At 39.5% G+C, this 27,304-nt stretch overlaps 1 protein-coding gene across 3 annotated transcripts in view; it reads right to left on the bottom strand.

Annotated features, from left to right (window-relative positions):
- The window catches only part of dhx29 (DEAH (Asp-Glu-Ala-His) box polypeptide 29), a 62,819-nt gene extending 36,481 nt beyond the window's left edge, over window positions 1–26,338 (bottom strand). For 2 of the 3 annotated variants that reach the window (XM_059989412.1, XM_059989413.1), the window contains exons 1-13: window positions 26,095–26,338; window positions 22,058–22,137; window positions 20,559–20,672; window positions 17,011–17,140; window positions 14,826–14,962; window positions 13,259–13,408; window positions 11,885–12,011; window positions 11,039–11,200; window positions 10,770–10,932; window positions 9,598–9,721; window positions 8,240–8,824; window positions 6,901–7,044; window positions 665–841 (exon numbers count right to left, since the gene is read on the bottom strand). In XM_059989412.1, coding sequence (XP_059845395.1) covers window positions 665–841; window positions 6,901–7,044; window positions 8,240–8,824; window positions 9,598–9,721; window positions 10,770–10,932; window positions 11,039–11,200; window positions 11,885–12,011; window positions 13,259–13,408; window positions 14,826–14,962; window positions 17,011–17,140; window positions 20,559–20,672; window positions 22,058–22,137; window positions 26,095–26,263 — 2,262 coding nt within the window. In that variant the 5' untranslated portion in view covers window positions 26,264–26,338. Of the gene's footprint in view, window positions 1–664; window positions 842–6,900; window positions 7,045–8,239; window positions 8,825–9,597; window positions 9,722–10,769; window positions 10,933–11,038; window positions 11,201–11,884; window positions 12,012–13,258; window positions 13,409–14,825; window positions 14,963–17,010; window positions 17,141–20,558; window positions 20,673–22,057; window positions 22,138–26,094 lie in introns of those variants that run through there. The other variant, XM_059989414.1, reaches the window with a different exon arrangement.
- Window positions 26,339–27,304: the final 966 nt, after the last annotated feature.

The following is a 27,304-nucleotide window of genomic DNA, read 5'->3' as shown; positions in this document are numbered from 1 at the left end:
AATGTCGATCGCTTCCCGTCAATAGAACAGAAACACTGCAGGTGGCGAGTCCTGACCTGTGCCGGCTCCCAAGGTCTGCTGGGTCCTAAGGACCACAGCACTGAATTCCCCAGGTGCTAAACTGCACCGCACTGAGACAGGTTAAATGGGACAAGTGGGGGCTGTGCTGGGTTTGGGTATTTGATCCGCCACAATATTCCGCGTGGGAATTTAAACTGGAGGTGGCAATATTTTTTTTTGCGCGCTCAACATCAAGCTGGCACGGATGGTACAGGAGTCACTGGATCGACATCAACCTGGCATGGGAGTGGTCTGTTACTAAATCGAACTCAGGAGCCTCCTTTCTCCAGCCCGGTACTGATCTGACTGCGCCACCAGCCGACCAGGATGGGTGGGGGGGGGGGGGGGGGGGGATGGCAGGGTCAGGGTGAATCTTACTAAGAAAAATTTAAGCCAAATACAAAGTTAAACACTCAATGCAGAGTCAACAGCAACAACTTAAAATGGCAGACGGCGTCGCGATCCGACTTAAAATGGTGAACGGCGTTCTCCTTCCTCGGTTTGAAAGTACAAGTTGTCCGTAAATCAGACGTTCGTAACTCGGGGACTGCCTGTACAAAAATTCACATGGTAAAATAAAGCACCAAATATTCCTCATTCTTACCTGCACTGGATAAATTCTTCCAGGAATATTGATAACAGGGCAATGTCCAAAGTAGCTAGCAAATTTATCACTATCGACAGTTGCACTCATCAAAATAAGGTTCAGATTTGAGCGTTTTTGCATTATCTCCTTCAAGATGATCAACAGGAAATCAGACTGAACGCTTCTCTCATGAACCTATAATATATAATAGGATCATCAGGCAATCTGTGTGGACAGCAGCAGTTTTTCCACCAAAAGCCAATTGTAGAAATACACATGACAATACTTTGCAACAAAGCATCAAAAAAAAACAATGAACAAAAATTAGTAAATGGGAGTACAATATTTATACTATAGACAAAGTATTTGATTCTTTAAATTGTTAAATTGTTCTTCTATCTCAGACAAAATGCCAGTTTCTTAAAACATTAAATACAATGGAAAACTCCAGTTCAATTCCTCAAGAATTTGCAGATTTCCAATGATGGAAATATTTGGATTACAGTTACTGCTTGCTAGCAATATTGTTGCTCCTACAAATCCAAAGATATATAAAGAAAAATTAAGAAACCAGAGTTGCATTTGTAAATATTTCTTTGAGCTGCTTGCTTACTGAAATTCAGTTGTTCAGACACATGATTTTTAGCTTGCTTATGAAACATTCCTACAATAAGAATCCCATGTACTTAATTCTTATTTTAATCTGATAAAGGCAATCAACGCATATTGTCCTTTACAACATCTCAATAAAGCCAGGTTACCAAAGGCTTCATCTTCACAATTGTGACATAATGGCAATTTTATGTAGATCCATTGCCAGTTCAATGTGTAAACCCTTTGAGTACTTATCAAATTCACCATTTCTCACTTCTCAAATAATTATTTTAAAACCTTGAGTAATTTTAATTTTCAGAGCCAAATATGGTACATGACCATAAATCATTAGACCATAAGATACAGAACCAGAATTAGGCCACTTGGCCATTGAGACTGCTCCACCATTTCATCGGGGCTGATCCATTTTCCCTCTCAGCCCCAAACTCCTGCCTTCTTTCCATATTCCATCATGACATGACCAACCAAGAATCTATCAACCTCTGCCTTAAATATACCCAAATGACTTGGCTTCCCGTCGCAACAAATTCCATAGATTCACCAATCTCTGGCTAAAAAAATTCCTCCACATCCTTGTTCTAAAAAGATACCTATTTGAGGCTGTGTCCTCTGGTCCAGGATTCTCCAACTATTGGAAACATCTCCTCTCCATATCCACTCTAATGAGGTCTTTCAACATTCGATAGGTCTCAATTAGGTCACCACTCATTCTTCTGAACTCCAGTGAATACAGATCCAGACCGATCAAACAAGCTGTTCAATCCTAGAATAATTTTTGTGAACCTCCTTCAAAACCTCTCCAGTACCAGCACATTCTTTCTGAGAAAAGGGGGCCACCGCCAAAACTGTTCATAATACTTTAAGTGACTTCTCCGTGGATTGTCACCTTGTCACGGTGGAGAAGCTTGTGTGGTCCTGAGATCCCGAGAGCGATGTCATCTGGAGCTATGCTCCTGGTAGGGTCACCCATGGTCAAGGGTGAGGTCCCTGACAAAGAACAATCCAACCAAGACCTCAACGGTGGAACAGGTGGACGAAGTTATTTCAAACTCAATGGCTGTGAAGGCAGATGAAGGCCGCAACAAATGCATCAGCTCCAATCGTCATCGTTTCCATGCCATTGGAATCAGTTGGTTAATTTGTGAAGTATCGTGTGCTTCTTGGAGTGCAACATCAAGTACACATTAAACAAATACACACACAAGCGTCTTTGCTCTGTGGGCCTTCGGCGATCGAGGGAGGGCGACGGGAGTAGGCAATGTGATAGCTGGAAGCTCCTAGTCAAGAACCAGCACGAAAGCGGTGAATACTTGATTCAGTCGCTCAACCTTTGGACAGAAGCAGGGAAGTTGTTCGGCAGCAGTGTTCACGTCTGAGCAGCCCTATTTAGGATTCACTCTGCTCACCCTGAACTGGGAAGGGGCTAGAAAAGGTGCCCTAAAAATAGGCTGCTTCACCCCATCCCGCCTGGAAAGCCGCATCCAGAAGGATCACTATCATGTGGTCGAAAAACATTGAGAAGTGTTGCAGCTCTCTCAGAAAACCACCTACAAGATTCTGACTGCCTTCAACCGTACATACACAAAACTTAGACTTATCATCAATTCCAAGACTCAGATCATCTACCAACCGTCACTAACTTAGACAAATTGGATAGAACCATCAATTCAACTTGGCGAAATAACCCTGGAAAACACGGACCACTTTCTGTATCTTGGAAGTCACCTCGCCTCCAACGTCGACCTTAATGACGAGATCCAACATAGTCTTAAATGCGCTGGAACAGCTTTTGGATGTCTCTGAACAAGAGTCTTTCATGATTGTGACATCCAAACAGACACCAAAATGTTAGTGTATAAAGCTATGGTAATCCCAACGCTCCTGTATGCATCAGAAACCCGGACAACATACCGACAATATCTGAAGGCACTTGAAAAGTTCCAGCAACGCTGTCTTCGAAATATCTTAAATATCAGCTGGGAAGATAGAAGAACCAATGTCAGCATGCTAAGTGAGGCAAAAACAACAAGCAGTGAAGCTTACGTCATCAAGAACCAACGAAGATGGAGCGGTCATGTTTGGATGAAAGACGAATGACTGCTGAAACAGATCTTCTACTCTCAGCTTAAAGAAGGCAAATGAAAAAGAGGCGGGTAACAGAAGAGATTCAAAGACGTCTTAAAAGCCAACATGAAGAAATGTAATATTAACATCAACAATTGAGAAACCAATGCCAAGGCCAGGAAACTCCGGCAAGCCATCATCCAAGAAGTAACAGCAACTTTCGAAGCCAACAGATGTGCAGAATTAGAAGAGAAGAAAATGGAAAAAGAGGGAGTGACATCCAAAGCCCAATCTGCCATCTGGAACTACCTGTCCTGAATGCGGAAGAACTTTCAAAACTAAAATTGGACTCATAAGCCACTTGAGAGCCCGTAAATAGATCAACAAAATGAAGACCATCATCCTCAACCTCCAGGGGTTGCCACGACGACGAAGTGAGGCCTCACCAGTGCCTTATAAAGCCTCAACATTATACCCTTGCTTTTTATATTATCATTCTCTTGAAATGAATGCTAACGTTTGCCTTCCTCACAACCAATTCAACCTGTAAATTAACCTTTAGGGGATCCTGTACAAGGCTCTCAAGACCCTTTGCACTTCAGATGTGTGGATTTTCTCTCCATTTTGAAAATAGTCAACCCTTTCAGTTCTTCTACCAAAGTGCATGACCATACACTTCCCAACACTGTATTCCATCTGCCACTTCTTTGCCATTTCTCCTAATCCATCTAAGTTCTTCTGTAGCCTCTCTACTTCCTCAAAACTACCTACCCCTCCACCTATCTTCATATCATTTGCAAGCTTTGCAACAAAGCCTTCAATTCCATCATCCAAGTCATTGACATTTAACAGTCCCAACACAGACCCCTGTGGAACACCAGTCACTGGCAGCCAAATAGAAAAGGCTCCCTTTATTCCCACTCTTTGCCTCCTGCCAATCAGCCACCGCTTTAACAATGTAATACCATAGGTTCTTAACTTAAGCAGCCTCACGTGTGGCACCTTGCCAAAGACCTTCTGAAAATCCAAGCACGCAACATCTACTGATTCTCCTTTGTTTATCCTGCTTGTTATTTCTTTAAAGAATTTCAACAGATTTCTCAGGCAAGATTTTCACTTGAGGAAACCATGCTGACTATGGTCTAATTTATCATGTGCCTCCAAGAACCCCAAAACCACATCCTTAACAATTGACCACCATTTTCCCAACCACTAAGGTCAGACAATCTAGCCTATAATTTTCTTTCTTCTGCCTCTCTCCCTTCTTGAAGAGTGGAATGATATTTGCAATTTTCCAGTCCCAGGGAACTATGCCAGAATTCAGTGATTCTTGAAAGATCATTACTAATACCATCACAATCTCTTCAGCCACCTCTTTCAGAACGCCGGGGTGTATGCCATCTGACATAGGTAACATCTCCCTTTGGATCTTTCAGTTTCCCAAGGCTCTTTGATCTAGTAATGACAACTTCACACACTTCTGACCCCTGATACTAGGAATAATGCTAAACATTATTCAATGTTGCTGATGTTGTGATAAATATTCACTGTTCAGGGGTTTTGGGGGGGGGGGGGGGCGGGGGGAGTTTTTTTGCCAAGCTCAGTTTTTAAAAGAGATCAATAGTTGTATTTGAGTAAGTTACACTTCCAATCAATATTCTTTGTTCAGCTTCTTGTCATAAACAGGAGCCAGTCTTCACTTCAGTAATCACTTTGAAGTTAAAAGATGAGCTTTGCAAATAAACAGCACTGTCTATAGAGCACAAATTGCTGGCCCACAGCACAGGGGTGATTGCTCAAGAGATGCAGTATAAGACAATAAGGTTATGTTAATTTGCTTGTATCAAACCAGCCAACACAGGCCAAGTTATTTAGTTCAAGAAAGCTTGCAGACCAGATTGATACCAGCACATCAAATAACTCATTTATTGATAGTTGTAGGTTTGTGTACTTAGGAAGTCAGCATTGACAGCATTACTTCTGGGTTTCTGGGAAGCTTTTAGAACATCTGTGTGAAAAAGAATCTGAAAAAAATATTATGTATGTGAAATCATCCAAGTGGCAAAAGCAGTATGAATGAGAGAGCAGTCAGGGACATTAAAAATGGACTAGAAACAGCAAGAATGACAGAAAGAAAACTGCCTTTGAGTTCTGTGAAGCATGACTTCACAGAAGCATTTGATGATGGATTTTTGATACCACTTTCTTGTGGCAGTGCTTCAAGTAAATATAATCAATTGCAGGAAGGGCTTTGCCTGTGATGGACTGGGCTATATTCACACATTCTGTAGCCTTTTCCGTTCCTGGGCATAGGTGATTCCACACCAGGCGGTAATGCAAACAGGATAATCTCCACTATACATCTATAGAAGTTGATCGAAGATTTTGGTAAAATTACGGATCTGCATCTAAGAAAGTAGAGGCACTGTTTTGTATTCCTTGTGATGACACTTACATGCTGGTTCCAGGAAGATCCCACTATATTAACATCAAGGAATCTCCACCTCTGTCCCTCCAATAAGAACTAGCTCATGGATTTCCAACTTCTTCCTTTTGCACTAGATAATCAGTTCTTTGGTTTGCTGACATTGAGTAAGAGGTTATCGTTGAGCACCACTCAACCAGATTTTCAATTTCCCTCTGAATAAGGATCTCCAAAAGATTGGCAGGCTATGACTCATGGGGTATTGCAAATTATTTCATGTGATTTTGCCAAATTTGCTGATGGCACAAAAGTGGGAATGTGACTGAATACAAAGAGAGTAAAGGGAATTTCAGCAAGCTGAAAGAGTGGTCAACAACATGGAAAAAAATGAAGTTATTCATTTCAGTAGCAAAAACAGAAATACTGAGTACTTTTTACTTAATGAGCAATTAGGAAATGTTGATGCTCAAAATGACCTTGGTATCCTTGTACACAAGCCATTGAAAGTTTCCTTGCAAAACGTAATTAGGAAGGTCAACGTCATGTTGGTCTTTACTGCAAAAGGATTTCAATACTTGACCAAAAATGTCTTTATACATCTGTTCAAGATCTTGGTGAAGTCCCAGCTATAGTATTATATACAAATTTTGTCACCTTATCTAAATATGATAGACAATGAAACCCCATTTATTTAGCATCTGAGTGTTCAAAAATTATGATACTTCAGCACCTGGCTCACCCATCAATCTGAAATGTTAACGGGGTACAGACTGTAGACAAGGTGCATGTCCAGTGATGGAGTTCTCATCACATATCGAATACAGTCCAAACCCCAGTAGTGAATTTTTGGAGTTTTCTACAAGAATAACTTGGAGACTCCATCACTGATACCAACTAAAATAGAGACTAGTAGAACTTATGTTAATCACAGAACATGCCAGGAAAACTATGAGGAAGTAGAAGATCAGTCAATGTTTTGTTGAGTGGCTGAGCAAACTAGGAGAACCAGAAGGCCTACTCCTGCTACTATCTACAATATTCTATGATTGATCTGGACATGAAAATTTTCATCTAAACTACATCAAAACATACCATAGTACACTTTTATAACCTAGGAACAAGTAAAAAGTTTCAACTGAATTTTTCTAACCTCATCCACAATTACGTGGGTCACACTGGTAAGAAGTCCATCTTGTTGTAGTTTCCGCAGCAAAACACCTGTGGTGCAGTATAGAAGTCGACATGATTCTCCAACTTTTGTTTCCAGTCTGATTTGATAACCACAAAGAGAGTTCTACAAATTAAGATAAAGCATATTTTATAAAGTGCTTCTTTGCAAGTGTTTGAAATTCATGAATTAACCTCAGAAACTATAAACTCTTTTGAATGCAATTAATTACCATTTCCTACAAAATAACAACCTTCTCTTGATATTCAATACCATTACTGAGTTCCCTGCCATAAAATTCAACTCACAATTTATAGAAACTAAACGAGACCAGTCATATAAATACTGTGGCTGCAAGAATACATCTGAAATGGATGAACTGTCTTACTCCTCAGAACTTATTTGCAATATAGAGAAATTAAGCCTGGATAAGTGGAACTCTGAACATTCACTTCCAGTACATTGGTGCTTGTGTGGATTTTCTACAAAATGAACTCACCCACATCATTTTGACAATACCACCCTCATCTGAGAATGAGAGGCAGGCACATATAAATATTCCCACCATCAGGTTTCTCTCTACACTGTACTCTGAAGATCTTAGTTGCTTCTTCAGGATCTATAACTCATTTCAATATACTGAAAATCCACAAATAAAGGTTATAAAGCCATCTCCCCACAATTATCCTGGGTTCTCAAACTCAATATGATGCCCCATTATTTTGTCATTGTTCCACTTTGACTCTTGTTTACTCAGCAATGCATTCACATCCATCTTTGATTGTCATAAATTAACATTTCAAAGGCAGCCTCATTTTCTCTGCTAATTTGAGATAATGCATTCTTTAATGAATAGTGCTGGGCCAACAAGATTAAGCTATCTGAATTTAGAGTTTATGATATTTCCCAATGTTTAACTCTTCTATTTTGCTTCTGATTGTTGATTTTATTTTGAAGTTTTCTTACATTTCTAGGTATCTGTTTCACTACCAGTCCACATACTGCAGTTAGCTCACTAGACAAGACTTAATATGAAAAATGTATGTGATGACTAAAATCAACTAAAGAGTTAGAAACTCTTTGGTTACTTGGCCTATGGGAAGCCCAATATATCCATACTGAGTCCACTAACCAGTACTGAAGGCCAATTAGATTAGATTTCTCATCCAGCTGTCATCCCAAACCAAACAATCTGGAAATTAATCATTGATTTATTGGCCTTAATGTTAGTTCCTTCAGTGATGGCATAATCACAAAAGAAGGGCTTAAGGTTAGTTTTTTATAATGATACCTCTATTCCCCTCCAAACTATATATCTTACTTTTCCTCCAGGGCCTTCTTCACAACCAAGTTCCTCGCAAACTCTTGTTGCCAAACTCACTGCTGAAATCCTTCGAGGCTGAGTACAAACAATATTGCATTTAGGATTTGCACTTGACAGTAAATCTTCCAACAGGAACTGAGGTATTTGAGTGCTTTTTCCACTGCCAGTTTCACCTGCCACAACTACTACTCTATGTTTTCGCAGGGTTTCAAGAATTTGCATTTTGTGTTGAAATACAGGTAGAAACTGTCTATCTTTTAAATGTTTTTGAAACTTGCTGGAACTCTGCAAATTTTTAAAAATAATCTTTGTCAAATCTAAATTATCTGTCTTCTGTTTATCAAAAGATAAGCTTTGAAAGTCATCTTCAGTTATCAAATTCTCCCAGGAGTCTTCTGGATCCTCTGCTGTCATAGAAACACAAGTAGTTGGCTGCTGTTTTAATGTGTTTAACAGTCTGCTGATAAATTGTTCACGAGGCTTATTCTTTTCTATCTTTTTTTTCTCAGTTTTCTGCTTTTCAGCTTCACTCCATTCAATCCACACATCCCGATATGTAGGTGGAAGCAACTGATGTACAGCCTAAAATATTTAAATAAATACTGTTAAATTTGAAGCATAAATACGTGCAAAAATTACTTACTTAGGTATGAATGACATCCTCAAGTTCTTGACAATCAGTATATGATGTCATTTCCTTTGTGATTACTCGGTTAAGATCCTGAAACGCCATGCATAATTTCACAACAGACACATTAAAAATAAGGGAATAGGATGTCCCTTCACTTCTTTTATAAAAAACAAATGTAATCTGATCAACACCACTCACATGTTAATTATTAACTGTTGCAATGTTTAATTAGAGCCATAACCTGTGAGCAGTGTTTTTAAAAATAATTCTGAAGTTAGTTCAGCGAAAAGAATCATGTGTTAACAGGAGGCGGAGGCTCTAAAATCTATAAAGAAGTTAAGCAATTAAGTTGAAGTCTAACTGATGCAAAGTACAGGGAAATGCACTCATGATTCACTATAGTCAGTTTAATTTTTGGATAAAGGTTTTTCTCCTTAATACATTTGATGATTGGTCATTGTAAATGCCTATTTTGTGCTGTTTCTCAATAAAGCATAAATACATCATTGTTTTATCAAGCATCCATGTACATCTTTCAACATGTTATTACAGAACTCACAGGAGATAAAATTTTGATCATCTTTGTTTTTACAACTTCATGTCTCAAAGGTGCCAATGCAATTAGTGCTGTAATTTGTAATCCTCCTTAAAGCATAAAAATATGCTTTCTGAATTAATTCAGTTTCAGATACCTAATTAATGCACATTTAGTATTTGATCTTACCTGTCCTCTTACTAAATGCCAAAGAGCCAATGTAGATGCCAGATGTTGGGCTTGCATGCTATCTTCTGTGAGAATTGTGGGACATACTTCTAGTATCCCATCTTTCTGTCTGTTTACTCTTACACTGAATAAAAACAACACATAACAGCAGGTTAATGCCAGAACATTCTAGTGTTAAACTTTTTTTTAAGCTCATCACTGAAAAACATTTGCAAAGAATAATGCTGAGAAAGGATTTCAAAGAATATGACCACATTAAAGGAATTAGCCAATAGATATACCAAGCAACAAACAGCAGGCTTGCACTTCCAACCAGGCTCATTCTCCACAAACATTTCATCATGAAACAACTTGGACAGATTTTTCTAAAGATAACTCAGGCTAAGTAGCTTGGTAAAGCAATGGCCTCTAATAGATTGATGCCATTGGCTGAATCTCAAATTAACAGTCCCACCATTCTACACCTAAACTTCAAAATTATACACAATTTTCAAAATAGCAAATACTACAGCATCAAAATTGAGCACAGCTCAAATCTTATCTAAATGTTTAATTATAGAATAGAAAACCTAATTAACGTTTATCTCACAAAAAAGACAGACCAAGACCCATGAGGATTTATAAGCATCATTAAATAGAATTTTAATTAAAAACTAATATAATATTAATACTTGCATTTAGGGGCAATGTATTAACAGACATATTTGTTCTAAAATAGGGCTATTCATAAGTGCAATAACTGAACCCACATCAACAGGTCTGCCATCAATACAGATAAACTTGCACTTCAAAATTAAAAATCAAATAAAAGCTTTATATCAGCAATATTATCAAGCAATGAAATTAACATAAATTCTATGCTCTGGAAGCTAATTTTCATCTCCAGATACAAGGTACATGTAAAAAGGAAAGAATACCAAAACCAACACTCGACACCAAGGAGACAGAGTATGAAAAAATGAAAGGTAAAGAAAACAAAGAGGATAAAAGTTGTTTTAAAAAAAAAGCTGTGATTACAACTAGATAGCAATAATTCCGTGAATAAAGAAAGAAATGTGCATTGGATGAATGAAACAAATTGTCTTTGAACAAACGTTATAATGATGGGTGGAGGCTTGGTAAGATATTATCTTTTATAATTTCTCACAGGTAGTACAACAAAACACACAAACCTACACTTCCAGAATCTACCCACAGGGATTTTTCGATAGTTTGGAGCTGGACCAGTGGGGATGTTTTTCCGGCACCAGTCAATCAGAAACTGCTTGGGAGATTTACCAGTCCAACTTCGCGACGAGTAGTCAAAGTTCCGCACATCCTTTGGTTCATGTTTTGCTGTAACAATTAACAGGGCAAAATAATTTAAAAACCCCTATTATTTTCAAAATGTGTTCTGAAATACAGTATCAAATTAAAGATATGACACTATTTGCATACTTACTTTCCTCTTTTACTTTCTGTGCAGATTCTTCTGGAAAATTTAAATTAAGGGCACCATCATGTGCTTCATCAAAAGGTTTGGTAGAGCTTTTGTCAGTCTTTTTAAAATCTGCCATCTTTATTGAAGGATTAAAAGCAGGATGTTTTTCCAACTCTTTAATCTCTACAATAAAATTTTAAAAATAGACCATTTTATTGTACATGCAAGAACAAGGTCAAACTACTATGTGTTAATAATATCAAAAATTCAGTTCTATTGACTTACAGTACAGCAAAATTCAGCAAGAACTATTCCAAGGATGCAAACTGTTTTGATATTACAGAATCATTTACAACCTATATTCACCATTTTTATGCCTTTCAAGTAGTTACTGAAAAATTAACAGTTTACTTTTTTTGAAACCAGCTTAATCCAATTTGTTGTTAAACTACTGACTTGCACAATGTTATTCTCCTCACTATCCACAAAACCAGAAAATGGCTACAGGCTATAGGAAGAAATTGATCAGCTGGTAAAATGCAATTTAATCCTGATAAAAGCAAAGTTTGAGAGGCCAACGACTGTTGGTTGATGATTGTTAGCTCAATATTATCACAATTAAACATAAGAATGAATTATTTTCTGACTTTGTATGAATAATGCTGTAGGATCTATGATGTTCATACAAATCAAGAAAACAAACCCACAATAGGGAGAGCATTTCATTTAAAAAGTATACACATATACAAAGACATTACTTCCAAATAAAGTACACTTTGGAGAAGAATCAGGATTATTTTGATGGAGCATTTGGGATCTTTTTGGGTTCACAGAGAAGCTTCGATAAAATTATTTAATAAATCTTACCCTGCTGGAGATTCTTAATTCTTTCACCTGCTTCTCTTTGAGCATGTTTGTTATTATTTTGCTTAAACAACAGTGCCCGGTCTTTGGTATCAAGTAGTTTTGCTGTCAGCTCCAAGTAAAGAGTATTCTATTTAATAATAGAAATGAAAATCTATTAAAATGCTATCAAAGTCTGTGTTCTTAAATACATAAATACTTTATGCCAAGTATGTTTTGACTGAGTTCTGAAATTCTGGTAAGAAACAAAAGGTACCATCCAGCTCTTCCAATTATTTGAGTGTAACTATTTTTGTTTCATTTTTCAAAGTGGAATTGATTTATTGTCATATATACTGATGGACTATATAATAAATCGATCTATATGAACAGTATGCAAGACAAAAGGCTCAATCAGAAAGGTAGGAGGCATGGGATCTAAGGAAACTTAGCCATTTGGACTCAGAATTGGCTTGCCTACAGATGGTAGAGGGTATCAGTAGATGGGACATCTTCTGCTGAGAGGTTGATGACCAGAGATATGTTCTAGGTCCTCTGCTCTTTGTGATATTTATAAGTGATTTGGATGAGGAAGTGGATGGGTAGATTAGTAAATTTGCAGATGACAGAAAAATGGGTGGCATTGTGTAGAAGGTTGTTGTAGATTACAATTGGACACTGATAGGATGCAGAGCTGGGCTGAGAGGTGGCCGATGGAGTTTAAACTGGAAAACTGAAGGCAGAGTAAGGGTTAAGGGGAGGATTCCTAGCAGTGTGGAAGAACAGAGGGACCTTGGGGTCCAGGCAAATTGATAGGATGGTTAAGGAGATTGAAGTATTGGCCTTCATTAGTCAGGGTATTGAGCTCAAGAGCCACAAGGTAATGTTGAGCAGACTAGGGTTTTGCCTTTGGAGTGAAAGAGGATGAGTGGCTTGACTGAGATTTCAGGAACAGCTTCCTCCCCTCTGCCATCAGATTTCTGAATGGTCAATGGACCTGAACACTTACTCAGTAATTTTTCCTCTTGTTTGCACTATCTATTTTTATACATACTGTACTTATTGTAATTTACCTTTTTTATTACTATCTATTACAATGTATCACTGCCACAAAACAATGAATTTCATGACATATGTCAGCAATATTAAACCTAATTTTTCTAAGTTGATAAGGCATAGATAGAGTGGACAGCCTTTTATCCAGAGCTGAAATGCCTAATACAAGTGGGCATAATTTTAAGGTAACTGGAGGTGGTAGTTTTTTCAATATATAAAAGTGACTGGAGGAACATAGATGTTAGAGGTTGTTTGTTTATTTATACAGAGAGAGAGAGGTGATTGCATGAGGTGGTGGTCGTGGCAGATACATAGAAAGACACTAACAATTTTTATACTCACTGGATCAAAGTATTCTTCCTTTTCATAATTTTTTTCAGGTACTTTGTTATCCTGATTGATTTCTTCATCATCACTCCCACTGCTTGCTGCTTCAGCATACTGTAAAATCCAATCCTTCATACTCACTTGGGAGCTTTGATTTTCCGTTGTCTATCATCAAAGCAATATATAGCAACTTAAAATTCTTCATCTTCAGATTGGGTATACAGTGAATTTCAGTTAATTGGGATAAATTGAGACCAGTACATTTTGGACCAATTAAGTGGCTGCCGCAAATAGTTTCATAGAAATAGTTAAAAAAGTACGAAAAGACAAACTACCATCAAATTGATTATGTATTTAAATGAAATACAGAACAAATTAAAATATAATTACTACTACAATAATATAAAACTGTGTTTTAGTTCCTAACAGTTATTGGAGGAATTAAGTCATTGTATGTTGCTGTGTTCTTTTGAGTGACTGCAAATAACATCAGCATTTCATTATCTAGTGTAGATAATGGACTACTTTCATACAATCCTTTCGACAATTACATCCTCTAAATTTGCATCTTCATTGCAACGTTCAAGATGATCATTGATACCTTCAAATTCATTATAGCTCCTAACATGAAGTATTGTCTAACCCCTTATTTCTCACCATCTATCAGTGACAAAAATCACTGCTTTTTGAATACAAACACATGCAATTGATGCTATTTAAAATCTGTTTGCTCCAAGCATGGTGTAGTGTCTAATGGCCACACAAGTGCACGCAACTGATACTAGTAAGGAACTGTTCGGCAAGTTTGCCCTAATGAAGTGGCAAAGCGTCCCAAATAAGCGAAGGGAAACCCTGCTATTTTCTTGATTAGTTTTTGTTCTTGAAGAGTTGACCCAAATAAGATTGATCCGAATCGACCATATTTAAACCAGAGGTTGATAGATTCTCAATTAGTAAGGGCATCAAAGGTTACAGGGAGAAGGCAGGAGAATGAGGTTGAGAGTAAAAACTGCCATGATCGATTGGAGGAGCAGACTCAATGGGCTGAATGGCCTAATTATGCTCCTTTGTTTATGGCCTTATATAGACCTAATTTAGAATCCTAATTCTGTTCCTTACAAAAGGAATCAGTCACCTCTCTCTGCACAAATAGCTGAAATACAAGAGTGCACCTAAAAGGAAAGGTTGAGCAGATGGGACCAATCTGTTGTAAGCTAAAATTTGAGGCAAAGAATAAAATTACAAGTATGAAAAAAAGCCATAAGTAGAAACATATAAGGTATTATAATTTGCCTCCAAGATATCAACACAAGGAACTCACAAGATACAATTCATGGTGGATTTGGAAAGAATGGGGATCTTCCTACTGCAGGGAATAGTAGAGGAGAATAAAACAGAGCTACTTAATGAGAAATTGGCAGAATATTTGATAAAGGAGGAAAGGTGGAAGTCCAAGTACAACTTAAACACTATCATGGAGTATAGTGTCATGGTATAGGAGGGAACAAGTATAACTCATTTAAAAAACAAAATTAGCCTCTTTGCTAGAATAATTAAATAGAAAGAGGTTTAATATTCTCACCTTTGCCCGAGGATTGTCATTGCACTTTTTCTCAGATACTTCATGGTTTGTTGCACACTTTACAGGCATTTGAAATTTGGGCTTGCTCTTAGTCTCTTCTTCCTGCAGTTTCTGACTGAATCCATCAGGTAGCGACTCTTGTAGAAAGAAATATCATGTTTCTCTGAATTAACTTCACTCCTAATCCAATTAAACCATTTCAATTTAAAATCACAAATAAAAACCCAATTCTTTGTGAAATCCACTAAATATATAGAGCTGACAAGGTTGCATGTAGTTATAATTAGGATGTGTGTAAATGTCTACAATACCTACATGCAAAGATCCCGAATTCTGTTGTCCCAAATGCAGACCCTTTTCTTTTTCATGTATAGTGGATTCCAGTTAATTGGGACACATCAGTCCAGTCCATTTTTGCCCAATTAAGCAGCTGCCTCAATTAGTCAAAGTTTCATGGAAATTGTTAAAAAGGAGGCAAACTTCTGTTTAACTGAGTAACAAATCATGTATGTAAGTGCAATACAGAACAAATGAGAACACTACCAGTACTACTGGTGGTGGTCTGTCATATCCGATGATGACAGGAAATGTGTGTGGGAGAGTTTTTAAAATGGAAAAGCTGAGGCAGTTCCACTCTCTTGACCTGGATGTCTGGGTCCAGCAGGACGAGTGGACATCACAACTGAGGTCCCAGGTTGCAGTGGATGAATATGACTTCTGTGCCTTTTCATGCCCTTCGATCTCCATGTAGCATTGCAGAAACCCCTGCTTGGCTGTTGGATCTCACTGCAGATCTGATCTGCCAAAGCTGACTTCGCATGCTAGGACAGGCATGTCCCTATCTCACTGGGGTATGAGACCAGCTGGCTACACTACTGGTTTAGCTTGCCTGTCAAAATATCGTACTGGTGTCTGGCCACTGTTGCATGTAAGCAGCTACTTGGAGCCACAAGTGAGAGCTGAGTGTCTGGTGAGAACCAAAGATAACATTCAAGATGACTGTCGATACCTTCAAATTCTTTGTAATTCCTAACTTGAAGTAATGAAATAATCTGATTTTCACTCCTCACTGTTTCTGGCATTTCCAAGACTAAATGCTTGAAACTGCATTGAACAAAACAGATCTAAATTGTCTTACTGCTTATTTTCACCAATTATCAGTGACAAAACACATTGTTTTTTGAACACAAGCACATGCAACTGATGCTATTTAAAAGCTGTTTGGTGTAAGCATGTAGTGTCTAACGACCACATGATGTGCATGCAAATGACACTAGTTAGAAACTGTTTGGCAACAGTCTCCTGTCCCAATTAAGTGGCATACTGTCCCAGATATGCAAAGAGAATCCTGACTATTTTCTTGATTTATGTTTGTTCTTTAAGTGTTGGCTCAAATAAGCAGCTGCCCTGATTAACCAATGGCCCAATTAACTGGAATCCACTGTATTATGTTTTGAACCTTCAGTAAAATTAGCAGAATTCTACACAATATTCCAAATATTGCCTAAGCAAAAATCTATATATCTGCAACAAGACGTTTCTACTCTTGTAAATCAATTGCTTTGTAAAAAGCCTATGACATTTATCTCTAAACAGTTTGCTGCACCTGCAAGTTAGCTTTCCAGGACTCATGCAGACCCCCTAGATTCTTTTGAATAACATTTCTCAATCTCATACCATTAAAAAAATACTTTTTTCCCTGATCCAAATGGACTTGCATGTCCTCAAATTATACTCCAACTGACACTCTTTGTCATCTGGAATATAATGAAAGAATATACGTAGGCTTCCGATAGTCTTGATATACCATAGATTTGCACCTTGGAAAGTTTCCAGGGCACAAGCCTGAGCAAGGTTTTTTTTTAATGGAAGACCGCAGTTGCCCAAGCTGCAAGTCTCCCCTCTCCATGCCATGGATATTGTCCAAGGGAAGGGCATTAGGACCCATACAGCTTTGCACCGGTGTCATCGTTAATTATTAAAAAGTCCTTGTTAATTATTATAAACACAAGTCTGACACCAAAAACTCATTAAAAATGTTGAAATATGATTATGCCTGACCACTTAATGAGAGCGTGAAGAACTACCAGCAATTTCCGGAGATGGCACAGTGTCCACTTATTTCATTTTTACTACAAATAAATCCATAGGAATTTAACAGTAAATTCTTATACAATTAACCTACCATCCGGAAGATTCAAACACAACCAATCCAAAGCAGAATGCAGGTCTCCACCATAAACAACAGTATTTTTCATGGCTTCTTCAATGTCTTGTGCTCGAAATGAAAATTCTTCCAAAGCTGAATATAAATCCTAAAGAAATAACATTCAGTTCAGAGGTCCATCTTCACACAACCACTCTTTACATTTTCAACCAGCATTCAAATTAAAAATCTAATTAAATTTCAAGACTCAGTATCTTCAGTGAAAGTGATAGTCTTGAAAGAATGTTTACAATGGTAGCAGACAATGCCAATGAAAACGATTACATAACATCCCCGCCACCACCCCCCGCCCCCCCCCCCCCCCCCCCCCCACAGTCTAACTTGGAACCATGCAGTTAATCTCATCATGCGGGCTTGGGTAGTGCCAGAGTAGCAATGAGTTTAAAGGGAGCAAAAAGTGTTCAAGCACTCCAGACTGTAACTCTACCCACAAACCCACACATGATCCTGATACCTGGTGTTCCAGAGTTCAGCCCTGGCCTCAGCAGTATTCCTGGGCCAAATCTGGAAACTGGCAGGCAAGGGGAGGCAGTGGGCAAATGGAATCAGTTGGGGAAGGGTAAAAGAGACCTAGTAGATTAAAGGTATGAATAATAGACAGATGGAATAAATTGGAGGCAGGGATGGAAAAAAGGTAAGTGAGAAAAGCTGGGTGGATCAGAATGAGAGTCAGAAAGGAAGACGGTATGAGGGCTACTTGAAATTGGAAAATACAATTTTCATAATAGGCTACCAGGTGGAATATGATGTGTTGTTCTTCTAGTTTGCACTTGGCCTCACTCTGACAGTGGAAAAGGATAGGGACGGATGGCCAAGTGTGGCAATGGGGAGCTGAAATGGCATCTGGTTTGTTGATCATCTTCCAACATCTGGAGCCTCTCGTGTCTCCACTTATTACTTTCAACCTATTGCTCCCCACATTTGGTTCTATCTGCCCTCCCCCACACTTTCTATCTCTTCTTATGTCTCTACCCATCATCCACCAGCTGCCATTTCTCAACATCACCTCTCCCCCACTAACCTCAGGCTCCACCTGCTTATCACCCTTGTCCTCACCTGCTTCTACCCATCAACTGCCAGACAATGTGTCAGCCCACTATCTCCCCACTACATTCTAAGTCCTGATGCAGGGTATTGCATATGCTATTTTAATATAATAGCTTATTTTTTCAGTGAACCCAGTAACTTTTTGGGTGTAGGAAACAGAACTGATATACTTAAAGGGAGCTTAGGGTAACAGAAGTGGGGGAGTTTCAAAGTGCAAGTTTCAGCTCATCAAATAAGCTTTCTCCAACTCTTACCAACCCCACACTTTTGGGTCACATTCCCAGTAATACAGTCCACCTCACAGACACAAGGATCTACTGATAGATCATAGATAACTAATGAGCAGGTTGAATGAAGAATCATCAAGATTTCTGAACAAATGGATAGTAGCTTATTGAAGCTCATTAGATCCAGTCAAGATGGCACCAGCGAATGACGATTCCTTGGGGAATATCTTCCAGATTAGTCAATCATTTCAGTTTTTCTATGTCTTCTACTTATTCTTTTTAGCTTAATTTTGTGTTTGAAACTGTTGGAGCCTTGGACTTACAACCTGTAGTCTGATCAAGTGAGCTAGTGCTTTGGTGTCCCTGGGAAAACGCTAGAGAGAAATGAGATCTTGAACTACGAGGAGAAGCTCAGAAATGAAATGAGGGGCCATGATTGACTACACTTCTCATCAATTAGAGCATTGAGGTCTTTCTTCAACCATTTCTATAGTTTTCTGAATTCTATGGCTATCTGGAAAAGGCAAATTTCAGAGTTGTATTCTGCATACATTGATAATAAAATGAACCTTTGAATCTTTTACTGTATCTTACTAACATTTCAAAAACAAATGGGTACTATTTTGCATGATAATTTACAAACCTTAAAATTATCTTGCTAATTATTTTAAGAAAGCTTCTTGTGACAAAACAGGCACTATTGAAATGAAACCTGCAATGTGTTATAAAATTGATCTATATTTTTTCAGATATATCAACACAGTAAAGTAGATATTTTAGTAGGAAATAAAGAGAGCGAGGTACTGGCAGATGGAATACAGTGGGCAAAGAAGTGGCAGATGAACGGTGTTGGGAAGTATATGGTCATGCACTTTGGCATAAGAGTTCTCATGCAGGATTCCCTAAAGGTTAAATTAGTTAACTTGCGAGTTGAAATTGGTGATGAGAAAGGCAAATGCAATGTTAGCATTTATTTTGAGAGAACTAGAATACAAAAACAAAGATATAATGCTGAGGCTTTATAAGGCTCTGGTGAGGCCTCACTTGTGCAGTATTAAGCGCTGTTTCGGGGCCTTTATCTACAAAAGGATGCATAGATATTGGAGCAGGTTCAAAAAAGGTTCATTAAAATAATTCCAGGAATGAAAGGCTCATCATATGAGAAATGGTTGATGACATTGGGTCTGTACTCGCTGGAATTTAGAACAATGTTGGGGGGTGGGGGGTAGAATCTATTTGAAACCTATCAAACGTTGAAGGACCTAGAGTCTAGGCTTTAGGTCGAGTATATGTGGAGAGGATGTTTCCTAGGTGGGAGAGTCTAGGACCAGAGGGTTCAACCTCAGAACAGAGGAACATTCAATTAGAACAGTGATTCTGAGATTATAACGTGGAGGCTTAATGAGACACTAATCAGGCTACACTTGGGAGCATCATCAACCGTTTTGGTGTCCGTATCTCAAAAAGAATGTGTTGTTATTGAAGTGAGTCCAGAGGAGGTTCATAAGGATGATTCTGAGAATGAAGTGTTTGACATATGAGGAGCGTTTGGCAGCTTTGGGCAGTACTCACCAGAATTCAAAAGAATACAGGGGGTGAGGGGGTGGAATCTCATTGAAACCCACTGAATGTTGAAAGGACTAGAAAGGGTGGATGTGGAAAGGATGTTTCACATGAGTGAGGGTACCCAGAACTAGAGGGCACAGCCGCAAAATTGAGGGGTGATCTTTTAGAACAGAGGCAAGGAGGAATTTTTAGCCAGAGAGTAGTGAACCTGTGGAATGCTCTGCCTTAGACTCCGGTGGAGGCCAAGTCTGTGGGTATGTTTAAGGCAGAAGTTGATATTTTCTGACTTGTCAGGGTATTAAAGGATATGGTGAGAAGGCAGATGGGGTTGGGTGGAATCCGGGATCAGCCATGATGGAATGGCGGAGTAGATTCGATGAGCTGAAAAACCTAACTCTGCTCCCATGTCTCATGGCAGAGGGTGGTGAATTTGGGGAATTTATTGCCACAGGAAGTTGTGGAGGCCAAGTTACTAGGTGTATTTAAAGCAGAGGTTGATTGATTCTTGACAGGTCAGGGAGTAAAAGGTTATGGGAATCAAATGGCAGTGCAGATTTGACGGCCTAATTCTGGCCAGTGTAGTTTGACTTGGAATAACTGTAGTTACTATCTAAAGATTCCTAAAACCATTGAAATACCAGTCAGCAGAAGATCAAATGCCATTACCTGTAGCTTCTTAGCTGTGAGTCTTCCAGATATGGTTCCTGATTTGCTGTGCTGTGTTTTGAATTGGTTGATCAATCCAATAACTTTTTTTTCCAAATCAGGTTTAATGACCACCTAAAAAATTATAAATGATCTTTAAAAAATCTCAGTTAACAATGACAATGCATCATTACTTTCTTTCTACCCAACATGGGTAATTAAATGTCAAATCCTTAAATACCATTAACCACTACACATTGTGTACTCTCACTGTTATGAATACGAACACACAGTGTAGTTATATCAAAGATCAAATAATGAAAGATTAAAAAGGTTTTGACTGAAAATAATACGCTTTTACTAGAAATTCAATAATAATTTAAGTAATTTTATCATGCTAAATTTTAAATCCAAGTTTCATTTATTACAAAGTACATTCATTTCTTGTGGCAACTGCTAATATTATATTGAAAAAGGATCTAGTGCTTTCCTGGCATATTTGACAAAAACTGTTCATGAGCTTCCAGCCAGGTGCAGATATTGACTTTAACCAATGATTCGATGACAAACTCTGCCGTCTTGATCAGGGATGATCTCTGGTCTGGTGGTATTTATGCCCTCATCTGCCCGACCCTCCTGATCGGTTAATCCTCATCCAACCAGGTTTCCGCTGTCCCATCTTGTTGATAATCACATTCCAGTTCTTACTTAAACCTTTGTCTTTGTTAACATTCTTTTCCTCTAGTTTTATTTCAATGCTTCCTTCACCACACGGCCCCAAAAGCCTTTGACGTGGGACATTAGCTTTGTGCCGAAGTTAATCCTATGGCCATTGCAATATAGCAATTGAAATAAAACTAGAGGAAAGGATTTTAAAGAAAGGTGAAGGTCTCGCTCTAAGAACTAGACTTCAATTGTAAACATGGTGGGACAGCAGAAACCTGACCTGCTGAGGACTAACCAATCAGGAGGGACAGACAATGGGTGTATAAATGCTACCGGACTAGACACGCCCAGGCATCATCCCTGATGAAGATGGCAGAGTTCGTCATTGACACATTGGTTAAAAACAGACACCTGAAACTGGCTGGAAGCCCAAGTTTATTTGTAATAATTATATTAGCATGCTTGTATCACAAGTGAGATAGCTTTAAAACACAAGAAAGGAATAAATGACAATACCATGGATGTTTCATACCATCATTCATGAATGCAATTTTTACCCAGTCTGAAATGAACATAAGCAATTTACATTTTCCAACTGTAGTGGGACGTTCCAAGGAAACAGTATAGAAGCAAGGTTTATTCTGTAATTCCATTTCAGATCTAGAGGAATTTATTCTACTCAAGCAGTAAAAACATTTTTTGTCTTGCAAACATGCAATAAATGAGAAAAAAAGACAGCATGGTATTTCATTTCAGAAACTTGTTTTCATCGAAGCTCATCGACAAATATATTCCAGACAACCAAGGAAAACATTTCTACACCATATTATTTTCAAAAATATTGCTATTGTCACCTTAAGAATGGATCTGTCCAAATTTCCAGCAGCACTAAGTTCACTTGAGGAGGATGCACCAAAACTATATGTCTTTGGACCTAAAGAAAAGAAGTTTAAAAATTAAGAGTCATTGAGTAATACATCACAGAAACAGGCTCTTTGGCCTATCCGGCCTGCCTGTGCCAAACTATTATTCTGCCCAGTCCCATTGACCTGCACTTGGACCATTGCTCTTCATAGTGCTCCAATCCATGTATCTATCCAAATGTCTCCTAAATGTTGAAATCAAACCCACATGTACCACTTCTGCTGGCAGCTTGTTCCACATTCTCACCATCCTCTGAGTGAAGAAGTTCCATCTCACGTTCCCCTTAAACATTTCACCCTTAACCCATGACCTCAGTGGAAAATGTCTGCTTGTATTAACCCTATTTTGTATACAATTTTGTATATCTCTACCAAATCTCCCACTCATTCTCCTACTCTCCAAGTCCTAACCTAATATTTCTCTATAAATTATATCCAAAAGTCCAGGCAACATCCTTGTAAATCTTCTCTGCACTCTTTCAATTTTATTGATATCCTTCCTGTAGGCAGGTGACCCAAACTGGACACAATACCCCAACTTAACACTCACCAAAATTTTATACAACATCAACATAACATCTCAACACCTGTACTCAATACTTTGCTTTATGAAGTCCAATGTGCCAAAATCTCTTTACAGCCCTATGTGACATAATTTTTAAGGAACTATGGATCTGCATTTCCAGATCCCTGTTCTACCACACTCCTCAGTGTCCTACTCACAAATTCATGTCCTATCCTCATTGGTGCAACACCTTGTCTGCATTAAATTCCATAAGCCATTCTTCAGCCCATGTTTTCAGCTAGTCCAGGTCCCACTATGAGCTCGGATAGCCTTCCTTGCTGTCTACTATATGCCCAATCTTGGTGTAATCTGCAAATTTGTTGACCCATTTTACTAACTCATCATCCAGAACGAATTCAAAGATGACAAGCAATAATAGATCCAACACCAAACCCTGCAGCACACCACCAGTCACAGTCTACTAGTCTACTACTACCATTCTCTGGCTTCTCCCATAAAGCAGATCTAATCTAATTTACTATCTCATCCTGAATGCTAAGCGACTGAACCTCCTTGACCAATCTCCCTTGTGGGACCATGTCAAAGGCCTTGCTAAAGTCTATGTAGACAACATCCACTGCCTTGCCCTCATCAACTTTCTTGGTAACTTCCTTGAAGAAGTCTACAAGATTGGTTAGACATGACCTACCATGTACAAAGCCACATTGACTATCGCTAATAAGTCCCTGTCTATCTGAATACTTATACATCTGGTCCCTTGGAATACCTTCCAATAACTTACATACCCACTAATAATCTCAGGTTCACTGGCATATAATTTTCCAGCTTAATTTAGAACCTTTCTTAAACAGCAGAATAATAGCTATCCTCCAATCCTCCAGCACTTCATCAATGACTAAGAACACTTAAATATCTCTGCTAGGGCTGCTGCAATTTTTGCACTCACCTCCCACAAGGTCCGAAGGAACACCTCATCAAGCACAGAGGAGTTATCCACCCTAATTTTCCTCAAGGCAGCAAACACCTCCTCTATAATCTGTCCATGACCTCACTTCTATAGACTTTGTCCACTTCCTGAGTGTATGGCATATTCAGGGAGGGGTAGCACCTCTGGTGGCAGACTTGTTGTGCTCCACCCAGGGGTAGCTCATCCACTTTTGGTCCCCACCTGCCACCCAGCTCTCACCTGTTTGCATGCGACAGACGCCACACCACAGTACACCACTTCGATAGACGGGCTTAATCAGGTGATGGCAGCCAGGGATGTGCCTATCCCAGCATGTGAAGCCAGTTCCAATGGACTAGGCAGATAAAATAAACTACAAGATCCAACAGCCAAGAAGGCGTCATGGTTATCCACTGCAGCAGAGAAAATCTCCAGTCATGACGATTTTTCGCATCTCCCGAGAAATCACAGATGCAGAATAAAATCCATTTAAGATCTCCACCATCTCTTTTACCTTTCTGTATAGATGATCAATTTGATCTTCAAGAGGAGCAATTTTATCCCTAGCTATGCTTAAAGTATCTGTAGAACTCCTTGGAGTTCTCCTTTACCTTGTCTGCTAGAGTAACCATATGCCTTCTTTTCGCCCTCCTGATTTAATTCTTAAATTAAGTCTGCAAACACTGGTCAGGTGCCAAGTAAATAACTACTTAGGATGCACCATTGTAGAACATTCCCCACTGACAAGTCAAAAGTGAAAAGTTAATAGAAACACCTTCCGTCAGTCAGCCGTGGGAATGCTCACTAATGACTGGCTAATGTGAAGTCCTATTCTTTGCTTCTCAAATATGAGGGGTAGTGTGCTGTAAAGCTGGACAGCATTTAGCCTGCAACTTGTACATAAAATTAACACAGAAATTCCTGACAATGACCACTGTAAAAAGGGGATTATAACCCCACCTGCAGGAATTAGTTATCACAGCCAAACATCACCTAAGCTTGGGAGTGGGATGGGGGGATAACTATTATGAGAAATTTAATTACTTAACACAACTTGACACAAAAGTTTAGGTCAGAGGCTGAAGTATTCCATCACGGACAACTCACAACCTGACTCCAAAACCTTTCTGCCGCAATGGTACAACTTAAAAGACAATTTCAAATTCTTCACTCTACTGAATGAGTGCAGCTCCAACAGACAACATATTATTAAGAAAACCACAGTTACTGACATTATTAAGAAAAGAGCTGCTAACTCACTAGCAACCTTGCAGTCTCTATTATCCAGAAGGATAAGGGGTAGAAGGCTTATGGGAACACCAAAACTGGCAAATTTTCCTTCATGTAGTACACCTTTCTCAATTATGCATTGCATGCTATAAAGTTCCAACCTTCATAAAAAGATTCATCACAAGAGCTTGGTTAATTATCAAATTAACTATAGTAGGCTCTTATGGTGATACCTAGATGATGTTTCTCTTGCCAAGATACTGCCTTATCTACCAACACATGTTGGTAGGTGTTCTTCCCAGTGGCAACCTGTTTTAATTCTTCTTTCTATTCCCATTTCAACATGTCATTCCATTGCCTCCCCTGCTGCCACAATGAGCCAACTACAGGTTGGAGGAGCAACAGCTCACATTCCATCTAGGTAGCTTCCAGTGTGACAAAAGAACATTGATTTCTCCAAATTCTAGCAATTCTCCTATCTCCCACTTCTCTTTTTTCATTCCCCATTTTGGCTCCCTTCTTACCACTTCACCTCTCCTCACCTGCCTATCAACTCCTTCTGTGACCCTCCTCTTTCCCTTTATCTCATGGTCCTTTATCTCATTATCCTTTATCTCATTTCCTCTTCAGCCCTTTACCTCGACCACCTATCACTTCCCAGCTTCTCACTTCATCTCCCCTCCCACACCCCTCTTCAAATGGTTTCGCCTATCACTGCCAGTTTGTACTTCTCCTTGTCCCCACTTTCTTACTCTAAGTTCTTCCCTCTTCCTTTTCAGACTGATGAAGGGTCCCAGCCTGAAACTGCGACTCCCTATATCAGGGGTTCCCAACCTTGGGTGCACAGACCCCCTCGGTTCAACAGCAGGGGTCCATGGCAGAAAAAAAAGGGTAGGGAGCCCCTGCCCTCGATGCTGCCTAACCTGCTGAGTCTTCCAGCATTTGGTGAGTGTTGCTCAGTATTTCCAACATTTGCAGAATCTCTTGTGTTCATAGCTTACATCTTCATGTTGGTAACTATTGGTTTTCTCGACTCCTGGTGAGATCCCAAAACCCTATTTCAACGATCCTGGGTGAGCAGACAGACCCACCAGTTACTTCACAGGAAGCCTGCTCCACTGGCAGCATTTCCCCCACACAGCTCAAGCTAAGCAAGACTTCCCAACTGGGCCTGTTCCATCAATAGCCTCGGGCACTTCAGTGACCAACGATCTCGAACGCCCTGTCCCAATGACGGTGCCCGCTCCTTCGCTCTCTGCACAGTACCTGCTTTAACTTTATTCTCCTTGGTAGCCGGCTTGACGACAGTTGGCCGAGGGTGCTGTGCTTTCCCATTAGTGACCGGCTGAGCGGTCTCCGGCCGCTGGACCCGAGCCGCCGCCGCCGCCGCCGCCGACACCACCGCCTCGTTTCGCCTCTTCTTCTTTCCCCCCATGAGGCACCGTCAGCCGCGACCGGCCGCACTCTCCCAGGCACCGACACCGCACAAAGCCTGCGGCCGCCGTACGCATGCGCGGGCCGGGCGCTGACGTCACGGGTCCGCCCCGCCCGAAGCACGCGCTGCAGCGCAGGGCTCCCTGGACCTTCTTTCATTTTTTTTCACACAATCGCAAAAGTCTTTAACAGCATGCAAATACCAAACAACTTAGAGATGACATATGCTTAGAAAGGAATACAAGAATGGGGAATAAGGTACTTTATAATGGGAAAAAATAACATTTTGAGAAGTTTGGGTGAACCAAGAAAAGTCAGAATGTAAAAGACGTGTTGATGAATGTCATCAACTTTTTGATGAAGTATTGGAGATGGCAGGAGGGAATGCAATGAGTGTACATTTGATAAATATTACATTAAAGATAGCTTAACACAAAGAGGCAGAGGCCTGAAGAAGGAATCTTCTCATTTAAATTCACCTTTCCATTCCCAAGTTGACATGTCTGTCCATGCTCTCCCCTACTGTCAAGATGATGACAAACTCATATTCTGTCTGGCTATCCTCCAACCTGATGGCATGAACATGAATTTCTCTGACTTGTGTCATTACTCCCTGAATCCTTTTCTCTGTTCTATCTTTTTCCATCCCTCATTTGGGGAACCCTCTCATCTCTTCTCACCACTCCACTGCCTCCCTCTGTTTCCCCTCCTGCTTTCCTTAATTCACTGTCCTCTCCAACTAGATCCCTTCTTCACCCCTCTAACTCTTCCAACTACAATTTCCCATCTGCATCCCACCCACCCACCTTCCTCCTCCTCTGATCTTACACGTCACCTGCCAGCTGGTACTCCTCCCCATTCCTCCAAATTCCTATTCAGATTTTTAACCCCTTCCTTTTCAGTTCTTATGAAGGGTCTCAGCTAAAAACAACAACTGTTCACTCCTCTCCATAGGTGCTATCTGACCTGCTGAGTTCCCCCAGCATTTTGTGTGTTGAAGTTGAGGCTTCAGGTAGGAAGATAGCAGGCGTTGTTCATCAGT

This window comes from Hypanus sabinus, chromosome 14 (genome assembly GCF_030144855.1).
Source record: "Hypanus sabinus isolate sHypSab1 chromosome 14, sHypSab1.hap1, whole genome shotgun sequence".
In the NCBI taxonomy this organism is placed as follows: Eukaryota; Metazoa; Chordata; class Chondrichthyes; order Myliobatiformes; family Dasyatidae; genus Hypanus; species Hypanus sabinus.
The sequence above is the reverse complement of the archived record's forward strand: the minus strand, read 5'-3'. Positions and strand labels throughout refer to the sequence as shown.